Source organism: Sus scrofa, chromosome 1 (assembly GCF_000003025.6).
Source record: "Sus scrofa isolate TJ Tabasco breed Duroc chromosome 1, Sscrofa11.1, whole genome shotgun sequence".
Classification (NCBI taxonomy): Eukaryota; Metazoa; Chordata; class Mammalia; order Artiodactyla; family Suidae; genus Sus; species Sus scrofa.
The window spans coordinates 263,582,953-263,605,824 of record NC_010443.5 but is presented as its reverse complement, the minus strand read 5'-3'; the positions used below and the strand labels follow the sequence as shown (position 1 = coordinate 263,605,824).

The window sequence follows — 22,872 nt, the reverse complement described above, 5'->3', positions numbered from 1 at the left end:
GATCTTGCTTAATGGCCTCCTATATCTTTGTCATCTTTAGTTTCTGATGTCTGCTTACCCATCCTACCCAAATAATGAGCTGATTTATTTACTTTTTTGTGTCATTCTCCTTTTGATTGCTATTTTTGTCAAAATTCATTGACTCTTGCGATATATTTTTTAAATTGAAATTTTTATTGTGCTAAAATATGTAACAAAATTTAACATTTCAATAATTTTTGCAAACATTTCTGTGGCAGTATGTAAATTATATCTTATACAACCATCACCACCATCCACCTGCCCAAATGGAAACCCTATGACCACTGAACAATAACTCCTCATTTTCCTCCCCATACAAGCCCCTGAAAGTCACCATTCTGATTTTGTCTTTATTAATTATACTTCCAGGAATCTCATATGAATGGAATATTACAGTATTTACACTTTTGTGACTGCATGATTTTTCTTAGGATAATGTCTTCCAGGTTCATTCATGTTGTGGCTGTTTCAAATTTTCTGTCCTTTTTAAGGCTGAATCATATTCCACTGTATATATAGACCAGATATGATTTATCCTTTGCTAAAGGTCATGGGTTGTTTCCATCTTTTGGCTACTGATAATACTGCTATATTATCATTTTTTCTTTTTTTATTACACAAATGAACTTATGTAGTTGTATAATGATCATAACAATCCAATTTCACAGGTTTTCCATCCCACAGCCGAGGCACATCCCCCCACCCCCCAAACTGTCTCCTTCAGAGACTGTAAGTTTTTCAATGTCTGTGAGTCAGCATCTGTTCTGCAAAGAAGTTCAGTCTGTCCTTTTTTCAGATTCCACATGTCAGTGAAAGTATTTGATGTTGGTGTCTCATTGTATGGCTGACTTCACTTAGCATGATAATTTCTAGGTCCATCCATGCTGCTAAGAATGCCGGTATTTCATTCCTTTTAATGCCTGAGTAATATTCCATTGTGTGTATGTACCACATCTTGATCCACTCCTCTGTCAATGGACATTTAGGTTGTTTCCATGTCTTGGCTATTGCAAGTAGTGCTGCCATGTACATTGGAGTAAATGTATCTTTGCGAGTCGTGGTATTCTCTGTATAGATGCCCAGGAGTGGGATTGCTGGATCAAATGGGAGTTCTATGTTTAGTTTTCTGAGAAATCTCCATCCTGCTTTCACAGTGGTTGCACCAATTTACAATTCCACCAACGTGTACTTGGGTTCCTTTTTCTCACGACCCTCTCTAGCACTTATTGTCTGTAGACTTTTTGATGATGGCCATTCTGGCTGGTGTAAGGTTGTGCCTCATCGTGGTTTTGATTTGCATTTCTCTACTAATGAGTGATGTTGAACATCTTTTCATGTGTTTTTTGGCCACCTGTATGTCTTCTTTGGAGAACTGTCTGTTTAGATCTTCATCCCAGTTTTTCATAGGCTTTTTTTTTTTTTTTTTTCGGTATGGAGCTGCAGAAGGTGTTTATAAATTTTGGAGATTAATCCCTTGTCAGTTGAACCACTTGCAAAGCTTTTCTCCCATTCTGTGGGTTGTCTTTTTGTGTTGTTTAGGGTTTCCTTTGCTGTGCAGAAACTTTTCAGTTTGATTAGGTCCAATTTGTTTATTTTTCTTTTTGTTGTCAATCCTCTAAGAGGTGGATCTGAGAAGATGTTGCTGTGGTTTATGTCGGAGAGTGTTTAGCCTATGTTTTCCTCTAAGAGTTTTGTAGTGTCTGGTCTTATATGTAGATCTTGAATCCATGTTGAGTTTATTTTTGTGTATGGTGTTAGGGAGTGTTCTCCTTTCATTCTTTTCCATGTGGCTGTCCAGTTTTGCCAGCACCACTTATTGAACAAGCTGTCCTTTCTCCATTGGATATCCTTGCTTCCTTTGTCATAGATGAGCTGGCTGTAGGTGCATGGGTTTAATTCTGGGCTTTCTATCCTGTTCCACTGATGTATATGTCTGTGTTTGTGCCAGTACCATACGGTTTTGATGACTGTTGCTTTGTAGTAGAGTCTGAAGTCTAGGAGCCTGATTCCTCCAGCTCCATTTTTCTTTTTCAGGATGTCTTTGGCTCTTGTGGATCTTTTGTGCTTCCAAACAAACTTTAAAATATTTTGTTTGAGTTCTGTGAACAATGTCCTTGGTGATTTGCTAGGGATAGCATTGAATCTGCAGATTGCCTTGGGTAGTATAGTCATTTTGATAATATTAGCTCTTCCAATCCACAAGCATGGTATATCTTTCCGTCTATTTGTGTCCTCTTTGATTTCTTTCATCAGTGTCTTATAGTTTTCAGAGTACAGGTCTTTTTTCTCTTTAGGTAGGTTTACTCCTAGGTTTTTTATTCTTTTGGATGTGATGGTAGACGGGATTTCTTCCCTAGTTTCTCTTTCTGCTCTTTCATTGTTACTGTATAGAAATGCCATTCTTTTCTGTGTATTAATTTTGTATCTTGTGACTTTGCCAAATTCATAGGTGAGCTCTGTTTTCTGGTAGATCTTTAGGGTTCTCATCAGTGTTCATCTGTGAAATTGGTTTGTCGTTTCCTTTTTTTGGTGGTATCTTTGTCTGGTTTTGGTATCAGGGTGTTAGTGGCCTCATAGAATGAGTTTGGGAAAATCCCTTCCTCTGCCATTTTTTGAAATAGTTTCAGGAGAATAGGTGTTAGCTCTTCTCTAAGTGTTTGATAGAATTCGCCTGTGAACACATCTGGTCCTAGACTTTGTTCGTTGGAAGTTTTTAAATCACAGTTTCAATATCAGTTCTTGTGATTGGTCCATTCATCTTTTTTATTTCATTGTGTTTTAGTCTTGAAAGATTGTACTTTTCTAAGAACTTGTCCATATCTTCTAGGTTTTCCATTTTATTGGCATATAGTTGCATGTAGTTGTCTCTCATGATCCTTTGTATTTCTGTGATGTCTGTTGTTACTTCTCCTTTTTCATTTCTAATTTTATTGATATGAGTCCTCTCTGTTTTTTGCTTGATAAGTCTGGCTAAGCATTTATCAATTGTGTTGATCTTTTCAAAGAGCCAGCTTTCCATTTCATTGATCTTTTCTATGGTTTTCTTTGTTTCTAGTTCATTGATTTCTGCTCTGATCTTTATGATTTCATTCCTTCTACTGACTTTAGTTCTTGTCTGTTCTTCTCTCTTGAGCTGCTTTAGATGTAATGTTAGCTTGTTTGGGCTTTTTCTTGTTTCCTGAGGTGGGCTTGTGTTGCTATAAACTTTCCTCTTAGAATGGCTTTTGCTGCATCCCATAGGTTTTGGAGTGTCGTATCTTCATTGTCACTTGCTTCTAGGTATTTTTAAATTTCCTGTTTGATTTCTTCAGTCATCCATTGGTTGTTTAGTAGCACGTTGTTTAGTCTCCACGTGTTTGTGTTTTTTGCAGGTAATTTTTTGTTGTTGATTTCCAGTCATATAACATTGTGGTTGGAAAAGATGCTTGATATGATTTCAATTTTCTTAAAGTTACCGAGGTTGGATTTATAGCCCAGGATGTGATCAATCTTAGAGAGTGTTCCATGTGCACTTGAGAAGAATGTGTATTCTGTTGCTTTTGGGTGGAATGTCCTATAAATATCTATGAAGTCCATCTGGTTTAATGCTTCATTCAGGGCCTGTGTTTCCTTATTGATTTTCTGTCTGGTTGATCTGTCCATTGCTGTGAGTGGGGTGTTAAAGTCCCCCACTATTCATGTGTTATTGTTGATTTGTCCTTTTAAGGTTGTTAGCAGTTGCCTTGTATATTGTGGTGAACCTATGTTGGATGCGTAGATATTTGCAATTGTTATATCTTGGATTGATCCTTTGATCATTATGTAATGTTCTTGTTTGTCCCTTAAAATATTCTTCATTTGAATGTCTATTTTGTCTGATATGAGTATTGCTACTCCAGCCTTCTTTTGACCTGCATTTGCATGAAATATTTTCTTCCATCCTCTCACTTTCAATTTGTATGTGTCCCTAGGCGTGAAGTGGGCTCTTGTTTTTGTATCCATTCATCCAGACTATGTCTTTTTCTTGAGGCGCTTAGTCCATTAACATTTAAGGTAATTATTGATATGTATGTTCTTATTGCCAATTTATTAATTGCTTTGGATTTTTTTGTTGCTCTTTTTTCTTTCCTTCTTCTCTTGTTATCTCCTCTTCTGGTTTGATGACACTGTTTAGTTTTGAAGTTGAGTTGATTTTTCTTATTTTTTTGTGTGTCAATTGTAGATTTTTGGTTTGCAGTTATTCTGAAGTTTTGATATGTGTCTATATGTATATGAGATTGTTTTAAGTTGTTGTTCTCTTAATTGCAAGTTCATCTCCAGTGTCTTGCATTTGTACCCACCTCTTATGATTTCTGATTTTGGTGGTAGAATTGTGCATGGATGATTTTGTATTTTTACTGTATATATACCTTTACTGGTGAGCCTTGTCATTTGTGGAATTTTTGTTTCCTGTTGCTGCCTTTTCTTTTCTGCCTAGAGAAGTTCCTTTAGTATTTGTTGTAAGGCTGATTTAGTGTTGCTGAATTCTGTCAGCTTTTGCTTATCTGTGAAGGTTTTGATTTCTCCTTCAAATCTGTATGAGAGCCTTGCTGGGTAGAGTAATTTTGGTTGGTGGGTTTTTCCTTTCCTCATGTTAAGTATAATATGCCACTCCCTTCTGGCCTGCAGTTTCTGCTGAAAAATATTCTGATAACCATATTGGGGTTCCCTTGAATGTTTTTTTTCTTTTTCCTAGCTGCTTTCAAGATTTCCTCTTTGTCTTTAATTTTGGTCGGTTTGATTAGTGTGTGTCTCGGTGTGTTCCTCCTTGGGTTTATTTTTTATGGTACTCATTGTGCTTCCTGCATTTGAGGTTCCTTTCCCATGTGAGGGAAGTTTTTGGCTATTATGTCTTGGAATATTTTTTCTGTCCTCTTCTCTCTCTCTTCTCATTCTAGCACCCATATAATTCGGATGTTGGTGCATTTAATGTCGTCCGAGAGTTCTCTGAGACTTCATTTGTTTTCAATCTTTTTTCTCTTTTCTGTTCTGCATCCTTAATTTCCACTAATCTGTCCTCCACCTCACTTATTTGTTTTTCAGCCTCCTGTATTCTGCTAACAAGCTGTTCTTCTGCCTCCTGTGTTCAGCTAACAAGCTGCTTCTAGTGAATTTTTTTATTTCAGTTATTGTATTTTGCATCTCTTCTTGTTTAAGTTTTATATGTTGTATCTCTTTGCTCCGTGTTTCCTGTAAGTTGTCCATCTTTGCCTCCAGTTTATTTCCAATGTCTTGCATCTTATTCAGCATCCACAGTCTAAAGTCTTTTTCCTGGAGGCTGAGAATCTCCTCATGGCTTAGCTGCTTTTCTGGGGTTTTTCCTTTCTCCTTCATCTGAGTTATAGTTCTATGTCTTTTCATTTTTATATGTTTTTGGTGCGGTGACCTTTTTACAGAGAATAGAGTTGTAGCCTCTCTTACTTCTGGTGTCTGTTCCCCTTGTGGCTGAAGTCTGTATGGGGGCTTGCTGTAGGCTTCCTGATGGGAGGGGCTGATTCCTTCCCCCTGGTAGGTGGAGCTGATTCTTATCACTGTGGTGGGTTGGGCTTAGTCTCTGGATGGGATTAGAGGCAGCTGTGTGCCTGAGGGGTTTTTAGGTAGCCTGTTTACTGAGGGGCAGAGTTGTGATCCCTCCTGGGTTGTTGTTTGCCCTGGGGCTTCTCAGCAGCTGACTGATGGATGGGGCCAGATTTTCCCAAAATGGCCACCTTCAGAGAGAGGCAGCTGATGAATATTCCCAAGAGCTTTGCTTTCAATGTCCTTCCCTCACAACAAGCCACATTCACCCCTGTCTATCCAGGATGTCCTCCAAGAACTGTAGTCAGGTTTGACCCAGATTCCCATGGAGACTTTGCTTTGCCCTGGGACTCAGTGGAAATGAAAATCTGTGTATGCCCTTTAAGAATTGGGTCTCCATTTCCCCCAGTCCCATGGAGCTCCTGCGCACAAGCCCCACTGGCCTTCAATGCCAGCTGCTCTGGGGCTCTTTCTCCCCATGCCAGATCCCCACATGTGAGAGTTTGATGTGGGGCTCACAACTCTCACTCCTGTAGGTGAGTCTCTGTGAACCAGTTAGTTCCAGCCTGTGAGGCTTACCACCCAGGAGGTATGGGGTTGTTTATATCACAAAATCACCCCTCCTACCTCTTTTTGTGTCCTCCTCTTTTTCTTCTGGAGTAGGATGTCTTTTTTTATGGTTTCTGGTCCATTTGGGTGAAGAATGCTCAATATTTTATTGTGAATTTTCTTGTTTTTAGGAGTGAAGTTGAGCTCCAGTCCTTCTATTCTGCCATCTTAATCCCATCTCTCAAATACTGCTATTTTACATATCAGTGTAAAAGTACATTTTTGCTCCCTGCTTTCAATTATTCTGGGTATAAAACCAGAAGTAAAATTCCTTGCTCATATGGAAATTCTAATGAAGTTTTCAGCAACTTTCATAATGTTTGTCTTTTCCTTCCTCCCTCCCTCCCTTCCTTCTTTCCTCCAATCCTTCCTTCCTACCTTATTTCCTTCCTTCCTTTATTTCTTCTTCCTCTGTCTTATATTTCTTCCTTCTTTTTTCTTTCTTTTGTATTTCTTATAGTCAATCTAGTAATAAAACATAAGTTTATGTGTTGTGCACTTCATTTTGTACATGGTACATTAGTCTTGAAAATATCTCTTTTGGTGGTGTGTGTGTGTGTGTGTGTGTGTGTGTGTGTGTGTGTGTGTGTGTAAGAGAGACACAAGCACATAAACATTCTGACAGTAGACCCATGGAAGGGACAGTTTCTTATTTATTACTCTCTCCATAATATCTATCATGTGTGTCCACTCTGTAATAAAGAGAATGACCTGTTCTTTATTTCCACCGAAGGGTTTGATTGAAGTGATATACTTTCTCCACGTGACTGTGTCAGTGTTCAGACAAATCATGTTTTGTTGCTCTTACCAGACTGGATGAGGCATCAGTGAGTGAGTGCAGTGCAGTGAGATCTGTCTGTACACTTACACAGTCACTCTGAAAAACATGTGACCATGTAGTAACTGCTCTGCTCATTACTTCTAAATTCCAGGAATTTCCAATTTCTCTTCATTGCCAGAATAGAGAAAAGCAGCATGAGGAGGGAGAACCAGAGCCACGTGTCTGAGTTCCTCCTCCTGGGGCTCCCCATCTGGCCAGAGCAGCAGGGCATGTTTTTTGCCCTGTTCTTGGCCATGTACCTGACCACAGTGCTGGGGAACCTACTCATCATCCTGCTCATCAGGCTGGACCCTCGCCTCCACACCCCCATGTACTTCTTCCTCAGCCACCTGGCCCTCACGGATGTCTCCTTTTCATCTGTCACTGTCCCTAAGATGCTGATGATCATGCAGACTCAAGATCAATCTATTCCCTATGCAGAGTGTATAACACAGATATATTTTTTCATATTTTTTGCTTGCATTGATAACCTTCTCCTTGCAGTGATGGCCTATGACAGGTATGTGGCCATTTGTCACCCTCTACATTATGCCATTATCATGAGGGATGAGCTGTGCATATGTCTGTTGGCTGTATCCTGGCTCCTCTCCTGTGCCTATGCCCTGACCCACACCCTCCTCCTTGCTCAACTGTACTTCTGTTCTGACAGTATCATCCCCCACTTCTTCTGTGACTATGCTGCCCTGCTTAAGCTGTCTTGCTCAGATACCTCTCTCAATGAACTGGTCACGTTCACTGCTGGGGCTATGATTCTCATTTTTCCATTGAGTGGCATCCTGGTCTCTTATGGCCGCATTGGTGTCTCCATCCTGAGGGTCCCCTGTACTAAAGGGATCTGCAAAGCCTTGTCCACCTGTGGCTCCCACCTCTCTGTGGTGTCTCTGTTCTATGGGACAATTATGGCCCTGTACCTTTCCTCCTCATCAGGCCAGTCCCAGGACAAAGACATCATTGCTTCTGTGATGTACACAGTGGTCACCCCCATGCTGAACCCTTTCATCTACAGCCTGAGAAACAGAGACATGACATTGGCTCTGGGGAGTCTTTTCAGAAACAATAACTTTTTTGCCAAGTGAGAATCACCTAAACTTGTTCTTATGTTACTCACTGACCTTGCTAGAAAAGCACTCAAAATTTGTGTGTTGGTCACCAATGTTTCTAGCACTTTCCTAACTGTCCTTTAAACGGTCCTTGGTTTTTTTTTTTTTTTTGTCTTTTTGCCTTTTCTTGGGCCACTCCTGTGGCATATGGAGGTTCCCAGGCTAGGGGTCAAATTGAAGCTGTAGCCACCGGCCTACACCACAGCCACAGCAATGCAGGATCTGAGTCGTGTCTGCAACCTACACCACAGCTCATGGCAATTCCGGATCTTTAACCCACTGAGCAAGGCCAGGGATTGAACCCACAACCTCATGGTTCCTACTCAGATTCGTTAACCACTGAGCCATTTTTAATACTTTTAAAAAATATGTATATAGACATATATATATTTTCATTATTATGGACATCTATTGGCTTTGGTTTTTCAATTTTTAATTATTAATTTGAAGTATATTTGATTTATAATGTTATAATTTCAGGTATAGAGCAAAGTGATTCAGTTTTAATATATAGTATATATATATATTTTTTCAGTGTTTCCCCTTATATGTTATTCCAAAATGTTGAGTATATTTCCAAGTTCTATATAATTGGTACATGTTAATTATCTATTTTATTTATAGCAGTGTGTATATTTTAACTCTAGGCTTATAATTTGTTCCTCCCCCCTACCCCATTTGGTTCATTTTCTGTATCTCTGGGTCTATTTCTGTTCTGTGTATAATTTCATTTTTATCATTCTTTTTAGATACCGCATATAAGTAATATCTTATGATATATGTTTTTCTCTATCTGTTTTAATTCATTTAGTATGATCATGGCTAGCTCCATCCATGTTGTTACACATAGCATATTTCATTCTTTATAAGGCTGAGTTCTGTTCTATGATATATATGTACCACATCTTCTTTATCTTTCATCTGTTGATGGACATTTTGATTGTTTCCATGTCTTGGCTTCTTGCTTCCCAAAGCTACAAACATTCCTTAAGATTCTAATGTGGGCCCCCCAGCCTTCACTGATCTGGGAGGAAGACGATGGCAGCTGTGCCACAGGATTTGGGCCAGCTCCTGAATTTGAGTGGCTCTCATAAAGATCTGGTGGGCCAGTATCAGATCCTAGAAAAGCCATTCAGCTATCTTAGGAAGAACAACTAGGCACTTTGAAAGTTTTCGTGGAAGCAAGGGTAAATGAGAATGTTAGCCTTGTGATCTCTTGCCAGTTGCTGACTGATTTCCTAACATACCTGATAGCACAGCCAAAGGAATCTATCATTTCACCTTGGAAAAGATCCAACCTAGAGTCATTTCACTTGAGGAGCAGGTTGCTTCCACAAGACAGAATCTTGCATCCATATGTGAAAAGAAGTAGATTGGAGAAATGCAGCCCAAGTGTTGGTGGGAATTCCTTTGGAAACAGGACAAAAACAGTATAATGTAGGTTATAAACTGAAGCCTTACCTGAAGATTGCTAGGCTATATCTGGAGGATGATGATCCAATACAAGCAGAGGCTTACATAAATTGGACATCATTTCTTTGGAATGAATCAACCAGTGAGCAGTTACAGACACATTATAATTTATGCTATGCACATGTTCTTGATTATAGAAGAAAATCAATTGAAGCTGCATGAGGCACAATGAGCTCTCTTACAAGACAATAGTTCACAAACATGAAAGACTAGAGGCCTTAAAATATGCTCTACAATGTACCACCCTGGCATGAGCAGGACAGCAGTGTTCTTGGATGCTAGCTACTCTTTTTAAGGATGAACTTGTGGCTTATGGGATCTCAGAGAAAATGTACCTAGATAGGATAATCAGAGGAATTCACCCTCAAGAATTTCCTGCCATGCTGTTGCCTCATCAGAAAGCAACTACAGCAGATGGTTCCAGCATCTTGGACAGAGCTGTCATGGAGCAAAATTTGTGTCTGTTAGCAAATTATATAATAATATTATTTTTGAAGAACTTGGAACCCTTTTAGAGATTCCTGCATGAAGACAGAAAAAATAGCATCACAAATGATAACAGAAGGATGTATGAATTGAGTTATTGATCAGATTGTTGGAACAGTCCATTTTGAAACACAAGAAGCCTTGCCAACATGGGACAAACAGATCCAGTCACTTTGTTTCCAGTAAATAACCCTTTGGAGAAAATGAGTCAGACAGCACCAGAATGAACAGCACAAACCATGGAGGCCAGTGAATCCCTGCAGAGCATCTGTGCACACAACACCTGTTTCCATGCTGCACAAAATTATTTCACTATCTCTCCCAAGGATTTACATTGTGACCTTACATATTTCAATCCCTTCTATGCTGGATTCTATTTAAAGAAGACATTATTAGAGCAGGAAGTACAAGCACTTAAAAATATGTAGTTCCCATGAAGCTAATTCAGATGTTTTGAAAGCTTTTCTTTAAATGGAGTAAGTGAAATATCTGTGGCTAAAGAGTTTTAGATTTGTGATAAATCTGTAGTCATGTAAAACTTAAGTGCTTTGTGCCTCTCCAAATGTGGTTATTCTAATAAATGGAGGAGTGAGTCCCCCCAAAGATTCTAATGTGTATTTTTAGTAAAGTCCTAAATGCTTATCTTTGCAATGCAGTCTCTAGTTAATAAAGTACTTTTGATGGTTTGCTATGTGATTCCTCCTGTTGCACTTAATTGTCTGTATCTTTGCACATTTAAGTAATGTATACTTTTGTTTTCTTATGCTTAAAATGTGTGAAAGAATATTTATTTGGGTAGTTCCTGTCATGGCTCAGTGGTTAAGGAGTTCCTGTCATGGCTCCTTGGTTAGTGAATCTGACTAGTATCTGAGGACGTGGGCTCACTCCATGGCCCCGCTCAGTGGGTTAAGGATCTGGCATTGCCATGAGATGTGGTGTGGGTCACAAATGTAGCTTGGATCCAACATTGCTGTGGCTGTGGTATAGGCTGGCAGCTACAGCTCCTATTCAACCCCTAGCCTGGGGACCTTCATATGCCATGGGTGCAGCCCTAAAAATACAAAAAGACCAAAAAAAGTACTTATTTAGGCCAGTGGGAAGATTTAATTTGAAAGCACATCAAAATATTTGGAACTATTGACATTGGCTTGGAAGCCTGGATTTGATATATTTTCTTTTGTCTTTTTGTTGTTGTTGTTGTTTGTTGCTATTTCTTGGGCCGCTCCCGCGGCATATGGAGGTTCCCCGGCTAGGGGTTGAATCGGAGCTGTAGCCACCGGCCTATGCCAGAGCCACAGCAATGCGGGATCCGAGCCGCGTCTGCAACCTACACCACAGCTCAAGGCAACGCCGGATAGTTAACCCACTGAGCAAGGGCAGGGACGGAACCCGAAACCTCATGGTTCCTAGTCGGACTGGTTAACCACTATGCCACAACGGGAACTCCGGATTTGATATTTTTGATAGCAGGTAGGGTGCAAAGCCCATGACATAGCTTCAGTAACTCTTCATGTAAGGAGTTTCATAATGCTTTTTGTGAGGAAAGGAATGACTGATAACTTTTACCTGATGCCCTTTTCACATTTTCATCTTAGCAAATTACAGAGGTTTGAACATGGCTTGATGTAAAGATGCAAACTTGAGCACAGAAAATTCTGTCTTGCTGACTCCTATGTACTCACTCAATCTGGGAAAAAGCAGTTTTCCAGTAACTATTTATTGAATGAAGAGTACATTCTGTTGGTTTCTTTGGTAAAATACCTGGTTACTGTAAGGGTTTTAGGTATTATTGGAGCCAGAATTGGAAAGACTGATTCATTCACTAACAATTAAGATAAATAAAGGGAAAGGCAGCCAAAATTAAGACTTTTCATAGGACAGAGGACATAATTATAATATTGGCATGTACATTGGCATTTCCCACTTTCCCCAATTCCCAGGGGAGGCAAGAACAGCAGGAGGAGGGAGAACCAGAGCCATGTGCCTGAGTTCCTCCTCCTGGGGCTCCCCATTTGGCCAGAGCATGCCTGTTCCTGGGCATGTACATGACCATGGTGGTGGGGAACCTGCTCATCATCCTGCTCATCAGACTGGACCCTCAACTCCACACCCCCATGTACTTCCTCCTCAGCTACTTGGGCCTAACTCATGTCTCCCTTTCATCTATCATCGTTCCAAAAATGCTGAACATGCAGACTCAGCAATAATCCATCCCCTATGTAGGGTGCATGTCCCAGATGTATTTTTTCATACTTTTTGGATGTCTTGACAATTTCCTTCTCACAGTGATGGCTTATGACAGGTCTGCGGCCAATTTGTCAGCCTCTCCACCGTAGAACCATCATGAGGAAGGAAATGTATATCTCCTTAGTAGCTGGGTCCTGGTTCCTCTGTTGCATCCATGCCCTGTTGCACACCCACGTAGTTGTCTAACTCTTCTTCTATGTGGATAATATCATCCTCCACTTCTTCTGTGACCTCACTGCCCTCTTGAAGTTGAGCTGTTCAGACACCTCCCTCAAGGATCTGGTCATCTTTACTCGGGGAGGAACACTTTTTTTGGTCTTTTTGCTATTTCTTGGGCCACTCCCATGGCATATGGAGGTTCCCAGGCTAGGGATTGAATCAGAGCTGTAGCCGCCAGCCTATGCCAGAGCCACAGCAATGTGGGATCTGAGCCACATCTGCAACCTAAACCACAGCTCACAGCAACGCCAGATCGTTAACCCACTGAGCAAGGGCAGGGATCGAACCCACAACCTCATGGTTCCTAGTTGGATTCATTAACCACTGCACCATGACAGGAACTCCTGGGAGGAACACTTTTAATCCTACCTTTGTGTAGTGTCTTGGGCTCATATAGTCATATAGGGACTGCAGTACTTAGAGTCTCTTCCACCAAGAGATTCTTTAAAGTTTGTTTCACCCATGGCTCCCATCTCTTTGTGGTATCTTTATACTCTGAGACATTTGCTAGTGTTCAGTTTTTCTCCTTATCATGGGACTCTGATGACAAAGACATTAATTGCTTTATTGTGTATGCAGTAGTTACTCACATGCTGAACCCCTTCATCTACAACCTCAGGAACAGAAATATAAAACAGGCCATAGAGATATTTGTCAATAGGGTTAACTTCTTGAAGTGACAATCCCTAAACCCTCTTTTTGCAGTCATGGACACAGTGAGATTATTTCCTAAATTTATTTTATTGTTGGCAACTCTGTAATATCAAATGAATATGCATTAAACCATCATGTATAGTGTTAATATGTCAATAAGGTCCAGTTTGTTACTCACATTGTTAATATTCCTTATCTTTAATTTTTTCCACTTTTTCATTATCTCTCATATAGTATGTCAAAAATCTCATACAAAGTATGTCACATAATTATGATTTTTGTTATGTCTTTTTTCTTCTTTTGGATATGTGAGTTTTTGCTTATATATTTATTATACTATGTTATTGAGAACACACCAATTTAGCATCATATTCTGCTCCTTGTGGACTGATTCTTCTCTGTAAGATGTTGTGAAGTTGGCTTGCATTGGCTTCAAGCTGATTATGAACATCTCTTTTCAACTCCACAGTCAGTGACATCATGCTGGCAGATTGATATCAGCCATGATGGCCATAATTACACTGTGGAAATTGGCTAATGCTACAAAGTAATGCTCTCCTATGATAGGGAGCCTTTTCTTATTCTTTGAACAGCACACCATTGCAGTTACAGTGAGGGGAGATTTCTCTTTAGACATGACTCCTACCCTCACATTTCATTTACTTCCTCTGATGTTAATTTAGATATACCAGTTTTATTTTAGTGAGTGTACATGTATTTCTTTTCCAACACTTTAAACTATGTCCTTATATCTGGAAAGTGTTAGTTCTTAGCAGTATAAGTTGGGTTTTTATCTTTTTATGCAGGTTGACCATCATTGTATTTCTGGAGAATTTGATCTATTAATATCCAATATAATCAGAATGTATTTGAATTTCTGTTTTCCAGGTTTCTATATGTTTTCTACTTGAGACATCTGATTTCCTATTTATTCTAACTTCCCTTGAATCAATTTGATCAATAAAATATATATTATTATTCCATATCCCCTCCATTACATTAATAATCATACATTATTAATATTTTATTATTCTTTTCTGTTCTTTATGTAGAGATTATGACTTGCTTTTTCTTAAAAAATTGTATTGTGTATAATAGCTACCAAACATGAAATTTATGATTTAAACTCTTTGAGGTATACAATTAGATGGCATGTAGTTCATTCACGACTGCTGTTTTATTCTAGGGCTTCAAAAGGGAACTATTGAATATCAATGAAGCTGAATATTTCACAGCTATGAAAAAATAATGACAAACATACCTATGAATCAATATGGAGTGTTTTTCATGGTATATTACAAAATGAAAAAGGCAATGCACAAAAGAGCATCTAAAGCATGCTACTTCTTATGTGAATATGAATGGAAAACTATATATACATGTATCTTCCCATTAAGGAACAAGAAACACATGAGGAATCAATTTGAAAGTAGTGAAATTGCATATTTTTAGGTGTTGGGGTGGGAATAGGATAGAAGAAATGGGGAGATGAGAGTATTTATTTGTATAGTTTTGATAATGGTATCTTTCACCACTAAAAAATAAAAAGAAGGTGAGGAAAATGAAGCAAAACAGGATAAAACAAAAAAGGAGCCTAACTGTATTTTCAATTAATGCCATAATCAGACTAAATGGGGAAACAAAGTAATTAAGTTATTATTGAACACTGAATTTTGTTTATAAACTAGTCTCACAGTAACTAAAAAACAGTAAGCACAGATTTTTTTCAAGCAAATTATTTTATTTTATTTTATTTTATTTTTCCTGCTGTACAGCATGGGGATTAAGTTACTCTTACATGTATACATTTTTTTCCCACCCTTTATTCTGCTGCAATATGAGTATCTAGACATAGTTCTCAATGCTACTCAGCAGGATCTCCTAGTAAATTTATTCTAAGTTGTATCTGATAATCCCAAGCTCCCGATCCCTTACACTCCCTCCCTCTCCCATCGGGCAGCCACAAATCTATTCTCCAAGTCCATGATTTTCTTTTCTATGGAGATGTCCATTTGTGCTGGATATTATATTCCAGTTATAAGTGATATCATATGGTATTTGTCTTTGTTTTTCTGTGTGGGGAACCAAGAAGATACAAGGAGCTGAGGAAGGGAGCTTGCCTGAACAGTGCAATTCTGAGGGCAGGCTCCTAATCAGAAAAAGGGGCCTGCCTGAATGGTGCAATTCCGAGGGCAATCTCATAATCAGGAAAAGGGGCCTTTCTGAATGGTAAAATTCCAAGGGCATGTTCCCAAACAAGTGGATGCCTGCCTGCACAGCACAATTCCTAGGACAGGCCCCAGAAGACAATAAGGCTTTCCCACTGACATAGGTGGAAAACTAAATTTCCAGGAAATAATTTCCATTTTGTGTTGCAGAGTGGGGATTGTTCCATGGATGACTTAGTCTTTTGTGTTATTCATTTGTTACTCAGTTTTCCTCAGTCTTTCCTGATTATTTGCTTATTATACTTGTTTTCCATTCTTATTTTCCTGTTGTGATTTGTGATTTAACAAAATTACAACAATAATATAATAAGAATTTAATCCTGAAAGACTTTCCCCTATTTAAATCCAACTTAGTTAAAACATAGTATTTATCTATTAACTAGTTACATAGTAAACTTTAGAGTTAGGATTTTAATGAGGTTCATAGAAGTTAGATATATAGTATCCAAGAAACCTAGCCATGAATTTTGTCCTTGATTTTAAAAGCTTTTAAGTGATAGCTAGTTAAGTTGGTTTATATTTTCTTACACTGTCTCCCTGCGATAATGCTTTAAAGATAAGCACCAGTCTAAAAACAAGATTTGTGAATGCCGAATTCTTGTGTCTGTGACCTCTTCAAATTGTAAAGACTGGCTGGTGATGGGATGATTTATACTGAGTCTCCTCCTTTCCACATGACGTATTGTACCTAATCACCGTTAAACTGTACTCACAAAGTTTAGTTAAGATAAAGGTCTTAAAACATGATATATTGTACCTAATTGCCCCTAAATTGTATACCCACTAAGTTTAGTTAAGATAAAGATTTTAAAACATGATGTATAGCTGCTATATCATGTAATAGTTAACCAATGTACTTTTAACACTGTGATGTAAACTGTAGTGAAAAACTGTCTATATAATCAACCGCTTATGCCAATAAAATTTGAGCAGTCCAGTGCCCTGAAAGAAGGGACAAAGAGGCTGTCTCTGTGTGTACATTTGCTGATGTGTGTCCCTCTCCTATTGGGAAAAATTGTACACTCCCTGGCTGCTGCAGCTGGCCTCTGGCATTACTGATTCATTTCACTCAGTATGATATTCTCTAGCTCCATCCATGTTGCTGCAAATAGCATTGTCATTCTTTTTGATGGCTTAGTAGTATTCCATTGTGTATCTATACCACCTCTTCCGAATCCAATCATCTGTTGATGGACATTTGGGTTGTTTCCATGTCCTGGCTATTGTGAATAGTGCTGCAATGAACATGCGGGTGCACGTGTCTCTTTTAAGGAGAGTTTTGTCAGGATAGATGCCCAAGAGTGGGATTGTGGGGTCATATGGAAGTTCTATGTATAGATTTCTGAGGTATCTCCAAACTGTTCTCCATAGTGGCTGTACCAGTTTACATTCCCACCAGCAGTGCAGGAGGGTTCCCTTGTCTCCACAGCCCCCCCAGCACTTGTTATTTGTGGATTTATTAATGACAGCCATTCTGACTGGTGTGAGGTGGTATCTCATGGGAGTTTTGATTTGCATTTCTCTTATAATCAGCGAGGTTGAGCATTTTTTCATGTGGTTGCTGGCCATCTGTATATCTTCTTTGGAGAAATGTCTATTCAGGTCTTTTGCCCATTTTCCCATTGATTAATTGGCTTCTTTGATGTTATATTATGCAATATTAAACAATATAAGTTGTTTAATATTCTGGAGATTAATCCCTTGTCCATTGCATCTTTTGAAACTATCTTCTCCCAATATGTAAGTTGTCTTTTTGTTTTCTTTTTGGTTTCCTTTGCTGTGCAAAAGCTTTTCAGTTGGATGAGGTCCCATGGGTTTATTTTTGCTCTAATTTCTATTGCCTTGGGAGACTGACCTGAGAAAATATTCATGAGGTTGATGTCAGAGAGTGTTTTGCCTATGTTTTCTTCTAGGAGTTTGATGGTGTCTTGTCTTATATTTAAGTCTTTCAGCCATTTGGAGTTTATTTTTGTGCATGGTGTGAGGGTGTGTTCTAGTTTCATTGCTTTGCATGCAGCTGTCCAGGTTTCCCAGCAATGCTTGCTGAATAGACTTTCTTTGTCCCATTTGATGTTCTTGCCTCCCTTGTCAAAGATTAATTGACCCTAGGTGTCAGGGTTTATTTCCGGGTTCTCTCTTCTGTTCCATTGGTCTGTCTGTCTGTTTTGATACCAGTACCACACTGTTTTGATGACTGTGGCTTTGTAGTATTTCTTGAAGTCTGGGAGAGTGATGCCTCCTGCTTGGTTTTTGTTTCTCAGGATTGCGTTGGCGATTCTGGGTCTTTTGTTGTTCCATATAAATGTTTGGATTGTTTGTTCTAGTTTTGTGAAAAATGTCCTGGGTAATTTGATAGGGATAGCATGGAATCTGTAGGTTGCTTTGGGTAGTATGGCCATTTTTACAATATTGATTTTCCCAATCCAGGAACATGGAATATGTTTCCATTTCTTTACATCTTCTTTGATTTCTTTGATTAAACGTTTTATAGTTTCTCGGCATATAGGTCCTTTACCTCCTTGGTCAGGTGTATTCCGAGGTATTTGGTTTTGTGAGGTGCAATTTTAAAAGGTATCGTATTTTTGTATTCCTTTTCTAATATTTCATTGCTGGTATACAGAAATGCAACTGACTTCTGAATGTTAATCTTATATTCTGCTACTTTGCTGAATTTATGAATCAGTTCAGGTAGTTTTGGGGTTGAGTCCTTAGGGTTTTCTAGGTATAGTATCATGTCATCTGCATACAGTGACAGTTTTATCTCTTCTCTCCCTATATGGATGCCTTTTATTTCTTTTGTTTGTCTAATTGCTGTGACAAGTTGCTAGGACTTTCCAAACGATGTTGAAGAGCAGTGGTGAGAGTGGGCATCCCTGTCTTGTTCCAGATTTGAGTGAGAAGGCTTTCCATTTTTCCCCATTGAGTATTATATTTGCTGTGGGTTTCTCATAAATGGCTTTAATTATATTCAGGAATGTTCCTTCTATACCCACTTTGGCGAGGGTCTTGATCATGAATGGATGTTGGACTTTGTCCAATGCTTTTTCTGCGTCTATTGAGATGATCATATGATTTTTGACTTTTCTTTTGTTAATGTGGTGTATGATGCTGATTGATTTGCATAGGTTGAACCATCCTTGTGAACCTGGGATGAACCCGACCTGGTGATGGTGTATAATTTTTTTGGTATGTTGTTGGATTCGGTTGGCTAAGATTTTGTTGAGAATTTTTGCATCTATATTCATCAAAGATATTGGGCAATAGTTTTCTTTTTTTGGTGGTATCTCTGTCTGGTTTTGGAATGAGGGTGATGGTGGCCTCATAGAATGTCTTTGGGAGTATTCCTTCTTCTTCAACCTTTTGAAAGAGTTTAAGGAGGATGGGCACCAATTCCTCTTTATATGTTTGATAGAATTCACCTGTGAAGCCATCTGGTCCTGGACTTTTATTTGTAGGGAGTGTTTTTATGACCTCTTCATTTCATTTCTAGTGATCGGTCTGTTCAGTTTGTCTGTTTCCGCTTCATTCAGTTTTGGCAGGCTGTAAGATTCTAGAAAACTGTCCATTTCTTCCAGATTGTCAAACTTGTTGCCGTATAGTTGTTCATAGTATTCTCTTATGGTTTTTTGTATTTCTGCTGTATCTGTTGTGATTTCTCCTTTTTCATTTCTAATTTTGGTTATTTGGGTTCTTTCTCTCCTCTTTTTAGTGAGTCTGGCCACGGGTTTGTCAATTTTGTTCACCTTTTCAAAGAACCAGCTCTTGGTTTTATTAATTTTCTCTATTGTTTTTTGAGTCTCTATTTTATTGATTTCTTCTTTGGTCTTTATAATTTCCTTCCTTCTGCTGACTTTAGGACTTTTTTGTTCTTCTTTTTCTAATTCCTTTAGGTGGAGGGTTAAGTTGTCAACTTGGGATCTTTCTTCTTTTTTGAGAAAGGCCTGTATGGCTATCAATTTCCCTCTGAGCACTGCTTTCGCAGCATCCCATAGATTTTGAGAGGTTCTGTCTTCATTATCATTTGTTTCAAGGTAGTTTTTAATTTCCTTCTTGATTTCCTCATTGACCCATTGGTTTTTTTCGTACAATGTTGTTTAGTCTCCATGGAGTAGGTTTTTTTCTCTTTGCTTTTCCCATGGTTGATTTCTAATTTCATGGCACTGTGGTCAGAGAAGATACTTGAGATAATTTCTACGCTCCTAAATTTATTGAGATTGGCTTTGTGTCCCCATATGTGGTCGATTCTTGAGAATGTTCCATGAGCATTTGTGAAGACTGTGTATTCTGATTTTTTGGATGTAGTGTCCTGAAGATATCAATGAAGTCTAACTTTTCTATTGTTTCCTTTAGGATCTCTGTTGCTTTATTGGTTTTCTGTCTAGAGGATCTGTCCATTGATGTGAGGAGGGTATTTAGGTCTCCTACTATGATTGTATTCTCATCAATATCTCCCTTTATGTCTGTTAATATTTGTTGTATGTATCTGGGTGCTCCTATATATGGGGCCTATATGTTGACGATAGTAACATCCTCTCCTTGGATGGATCCCTTAATCATTAAGTAGTGTCCTTCTTTGTCTTTCTTTATGTCTTTTGTTTTAAAGTCTCTTTTGTCTGATATGAGTGTTGCGACTCCTGCTTTTCTGTCATGTCTATTGGCGTGAAATACTTTTCCCCACCCTTTCACTTTCAATCTATATGTATCTTTTGTCCTAAGGTGAGTTTCTTGTAGGCAGCATATTGAAGGTTTTTGCCTTTTTATCCACTCAGCCACTCTGTGTCTTTGGATTGGGGCATTCAGCCCATTGACATTTAAGGCGATAATTGATAGATGATTATTTATTGCCATTTGAACCTCGTGTTCCAGTTGATTCTATGGTTCTCCATTCTTCCTTTTTTTTTTGGTTGGATGGTCGCGTTATTATCTGCTTGAGTGTTTTTTTTTTTTTTTTTTTTTTTTTTTTTTGCAAATGCAATATTTGGTTTTGGCTTGTGGTTGCCCTATTTTTTAAGTATGCTAACCCCTTCCCATAATTGTGTGTTTTAGCCTGATGGTCCTGTAAGTTCAAACACTTCATTATTATTTTAGAATTAAGAAGAGAGACATACATACAAACAAAAAGGGTTATTTACCTCCTAACATCCCTTGCCCACATTTTATGGTTTTGATGACTCTTTTATTTTTTTCTTTTTAATTTTATTTTGTTTGAAGCATGTTCATGATTAAAACTGTATGCTGGCTTATTTGAGTGACTGCTCTCTGATTGCGGTTTCCTCAGTCCTAGTTCTTCCTCTTCTTCTTCTTCTTTTTTTTTTCTTTTTTTTTCTTCCCTTTCCTTCCTTTCTTTTTGGTTTAGAGAAGCCCTTTCAATATTTCCTTTAACCTGGGTTTTGTGTTGCTGTATTCTTTAAGTTTTTGTTTGTTGGGAAACATTTTTATTTCCCCTTCTATTTTAAATGATATTCTTGCTGGATAAAGTATTCTAGGTTGCATATTTTTTCCTTTGAGCACTTTAAATATCTCTTGCCATTCCCTCCTGGCCTGTAGTGTTTCTGTAGAGAAATCAGCTGATATTCTTATGGGGGTTCCCTTGTAGGTAACATTCTGTTTTTCTCTTGCTGCCTTGAGGATCCTCTCTTTATCACTAACTTTTGCCATTTTTATTATGATGTGTCTTGGTGTGGGTCTGTTTGGGTTCAGTTTGTTTGGGGCCCTCTGTGCTTCTTGTATCTTGAATCCAGTATCCTTTAGATTTGGGAAGTTTCCAGCGATAATTTCTTCAAATATATTTTCCATTCCCTTATCTTTTTCTACTCCTTCTGGAATTCCTATTATGCGTAGATTGGCCCGCTTTATATTATCCCATAGGTCTCTTATATTGCTTTCCAGTTTTTTGATTCAGTTTTCTGTCTGTTGACCAGATTGAGTGATTTCCATTATTCTATCTTCCATATCACTGATTCGTTCTTCTGCATTATTCATTCTGGTTTTTACTGCCCCTAGTTCAGTTTGCATCTTTGCAAATGAATGTTCTAGTTTTTCTTGGCTCCTCCTTATATTTTCTAGCTCCTTTCTGAGGGTATCTGCATTACTGTTCATATCTTCTCTTAATTCCTTCAGTATTTTCAGTATTTCTCTTTTGAATTCTAGGTCTGTCTGACTGCAGAGATGTGTTTCATTGTTGACTGTTTTAGGTGAGTTCTCCTGTTGGTTTGACTGGGGGTGGTTTCTCAGCTTCTTCATCTTGCTTGTTGTCTTCTTTCTCCTGAGGGAGTTGTACTCTCCGAGATCGGGCAGTGTTTGCCTTGTCACTGCCGTGGAATATTTCCTGAGGGCTGGCGTTGTTGGTCAATCTTTTTTGAGGCAGTGTGGCTTTTCTGGAGTGTTGATGGGACTAACAGTGTTTCTTTGAAGCAAAGGAGGACTTCCTGAAGGCAGACAGGACTGGGAGGTCCACCCCACGATGGTAGCAGATTTCACTTGGTCATGCAGAGCTTGCTCTGGTGTTTTTAGGCTGTGGGGTTCTTGCAGGGGGTTGGAGGTGTTGGGCAGCTGTTTCTCCGGAGTGCAGCACCTCCTGGGGGCTGGAGGAGCTATCTGGGTCACTGAGAACCTGAGAGGCTCTTCCCTAGGGCAGCCCAACTCAGAAGGACAGCCTGAGAATGTAGGCGGATGTTTTCACAGTCTGGCCGAGCTTGTTGCAGCTTTTCTGGGCTGCAGGGGCTCTTCCAGGGTGCTGGTGGCGCTGAGTAGCTATTTCGTGGGAGTGGGGCACCCCCTGGGGGCTTGGGCGGGCAGCAGGCCACTGGAAGCCCACGAGGCTCCTCCCCGGGGCAGCCCCACTCAGAAAGACCGTCTGATATCTTTTCCCGACTCGGCCAGGCTTGTTGCAGCTTTTCTAGGCTGCAGGGGGTCCTGCCTGGAGCTGGCAGTACTATGCAGCTGGTCCACTAGGTCTCAGCACCCCCTGGGGGCTTGGGCGGGTAGCAAGGCCCTTGGAGACCCAAGAGGCTCCTCCCCAGGGCAGCCCGACTCAGAAAGACCATCTGAGATCTTTTCCCGACTCGGCCAGGCTTGTTGCAGTTTTTCTGGGCTGCAGGGTTCCTGCCTGGAGCTGGCAGTCCTATGCAGCTGATCCACTAGAGCACCCCCTGGGGGCTTGGGCGGGTAGCAGTGCCATTGGAAACCCAAGAGTCTCCTCCCCAGGGCAACCTGACTCAGAAAAACCGTCTGAGAATTAGGCCGATCTATTCACGGCCTGGCTAGGCGTGTTCTAGCTTTTCTGGGCTGCAGGCCTTTTCTAGGGGGCTGGTGGTGTTTGGTGCTGCTCTGCGGAAGTGTAGCCCCTCCAAAGGGCAAGCAGGCCTGTGCAGGGACAGCCCCTGCGGTGGTAGGCTTCAGGCAATTTTTGTGGCCAGCCCTCCTGGATGGCAGGCAGCCCCAGGCTCAGCGAGAGGAT

General features: G+C 39.5%; 1 protein-coding gene and 2 pseudogenes across 1 annotated transcript; all 3 read left to right on the top strand.

Annotated features, from left to right (window-relative positions):
* On the top strand, positions 7,120–8,143 carry LOC110257118 (olfactory receptor 1J4-like). Its single transcript, XM_021075906.1, has one exon. It carries the CDS (start codon positions 7,141–7,143, stop codon positions 8,080–8,082), a length of 942 nt encoding a protein of 313 aa, XP_020931565.1. The 5' UTR covers positions 7,120–7,140; the 3' UTR covers positions 8,083–8,143.
* LOC110257115 lies at positions 8,770–10,494 on the top strand (annotated as a pseudogene).
* LOC110259706 lies at positions 12,354–13,211 on the top strand (annotated as a pseudogene).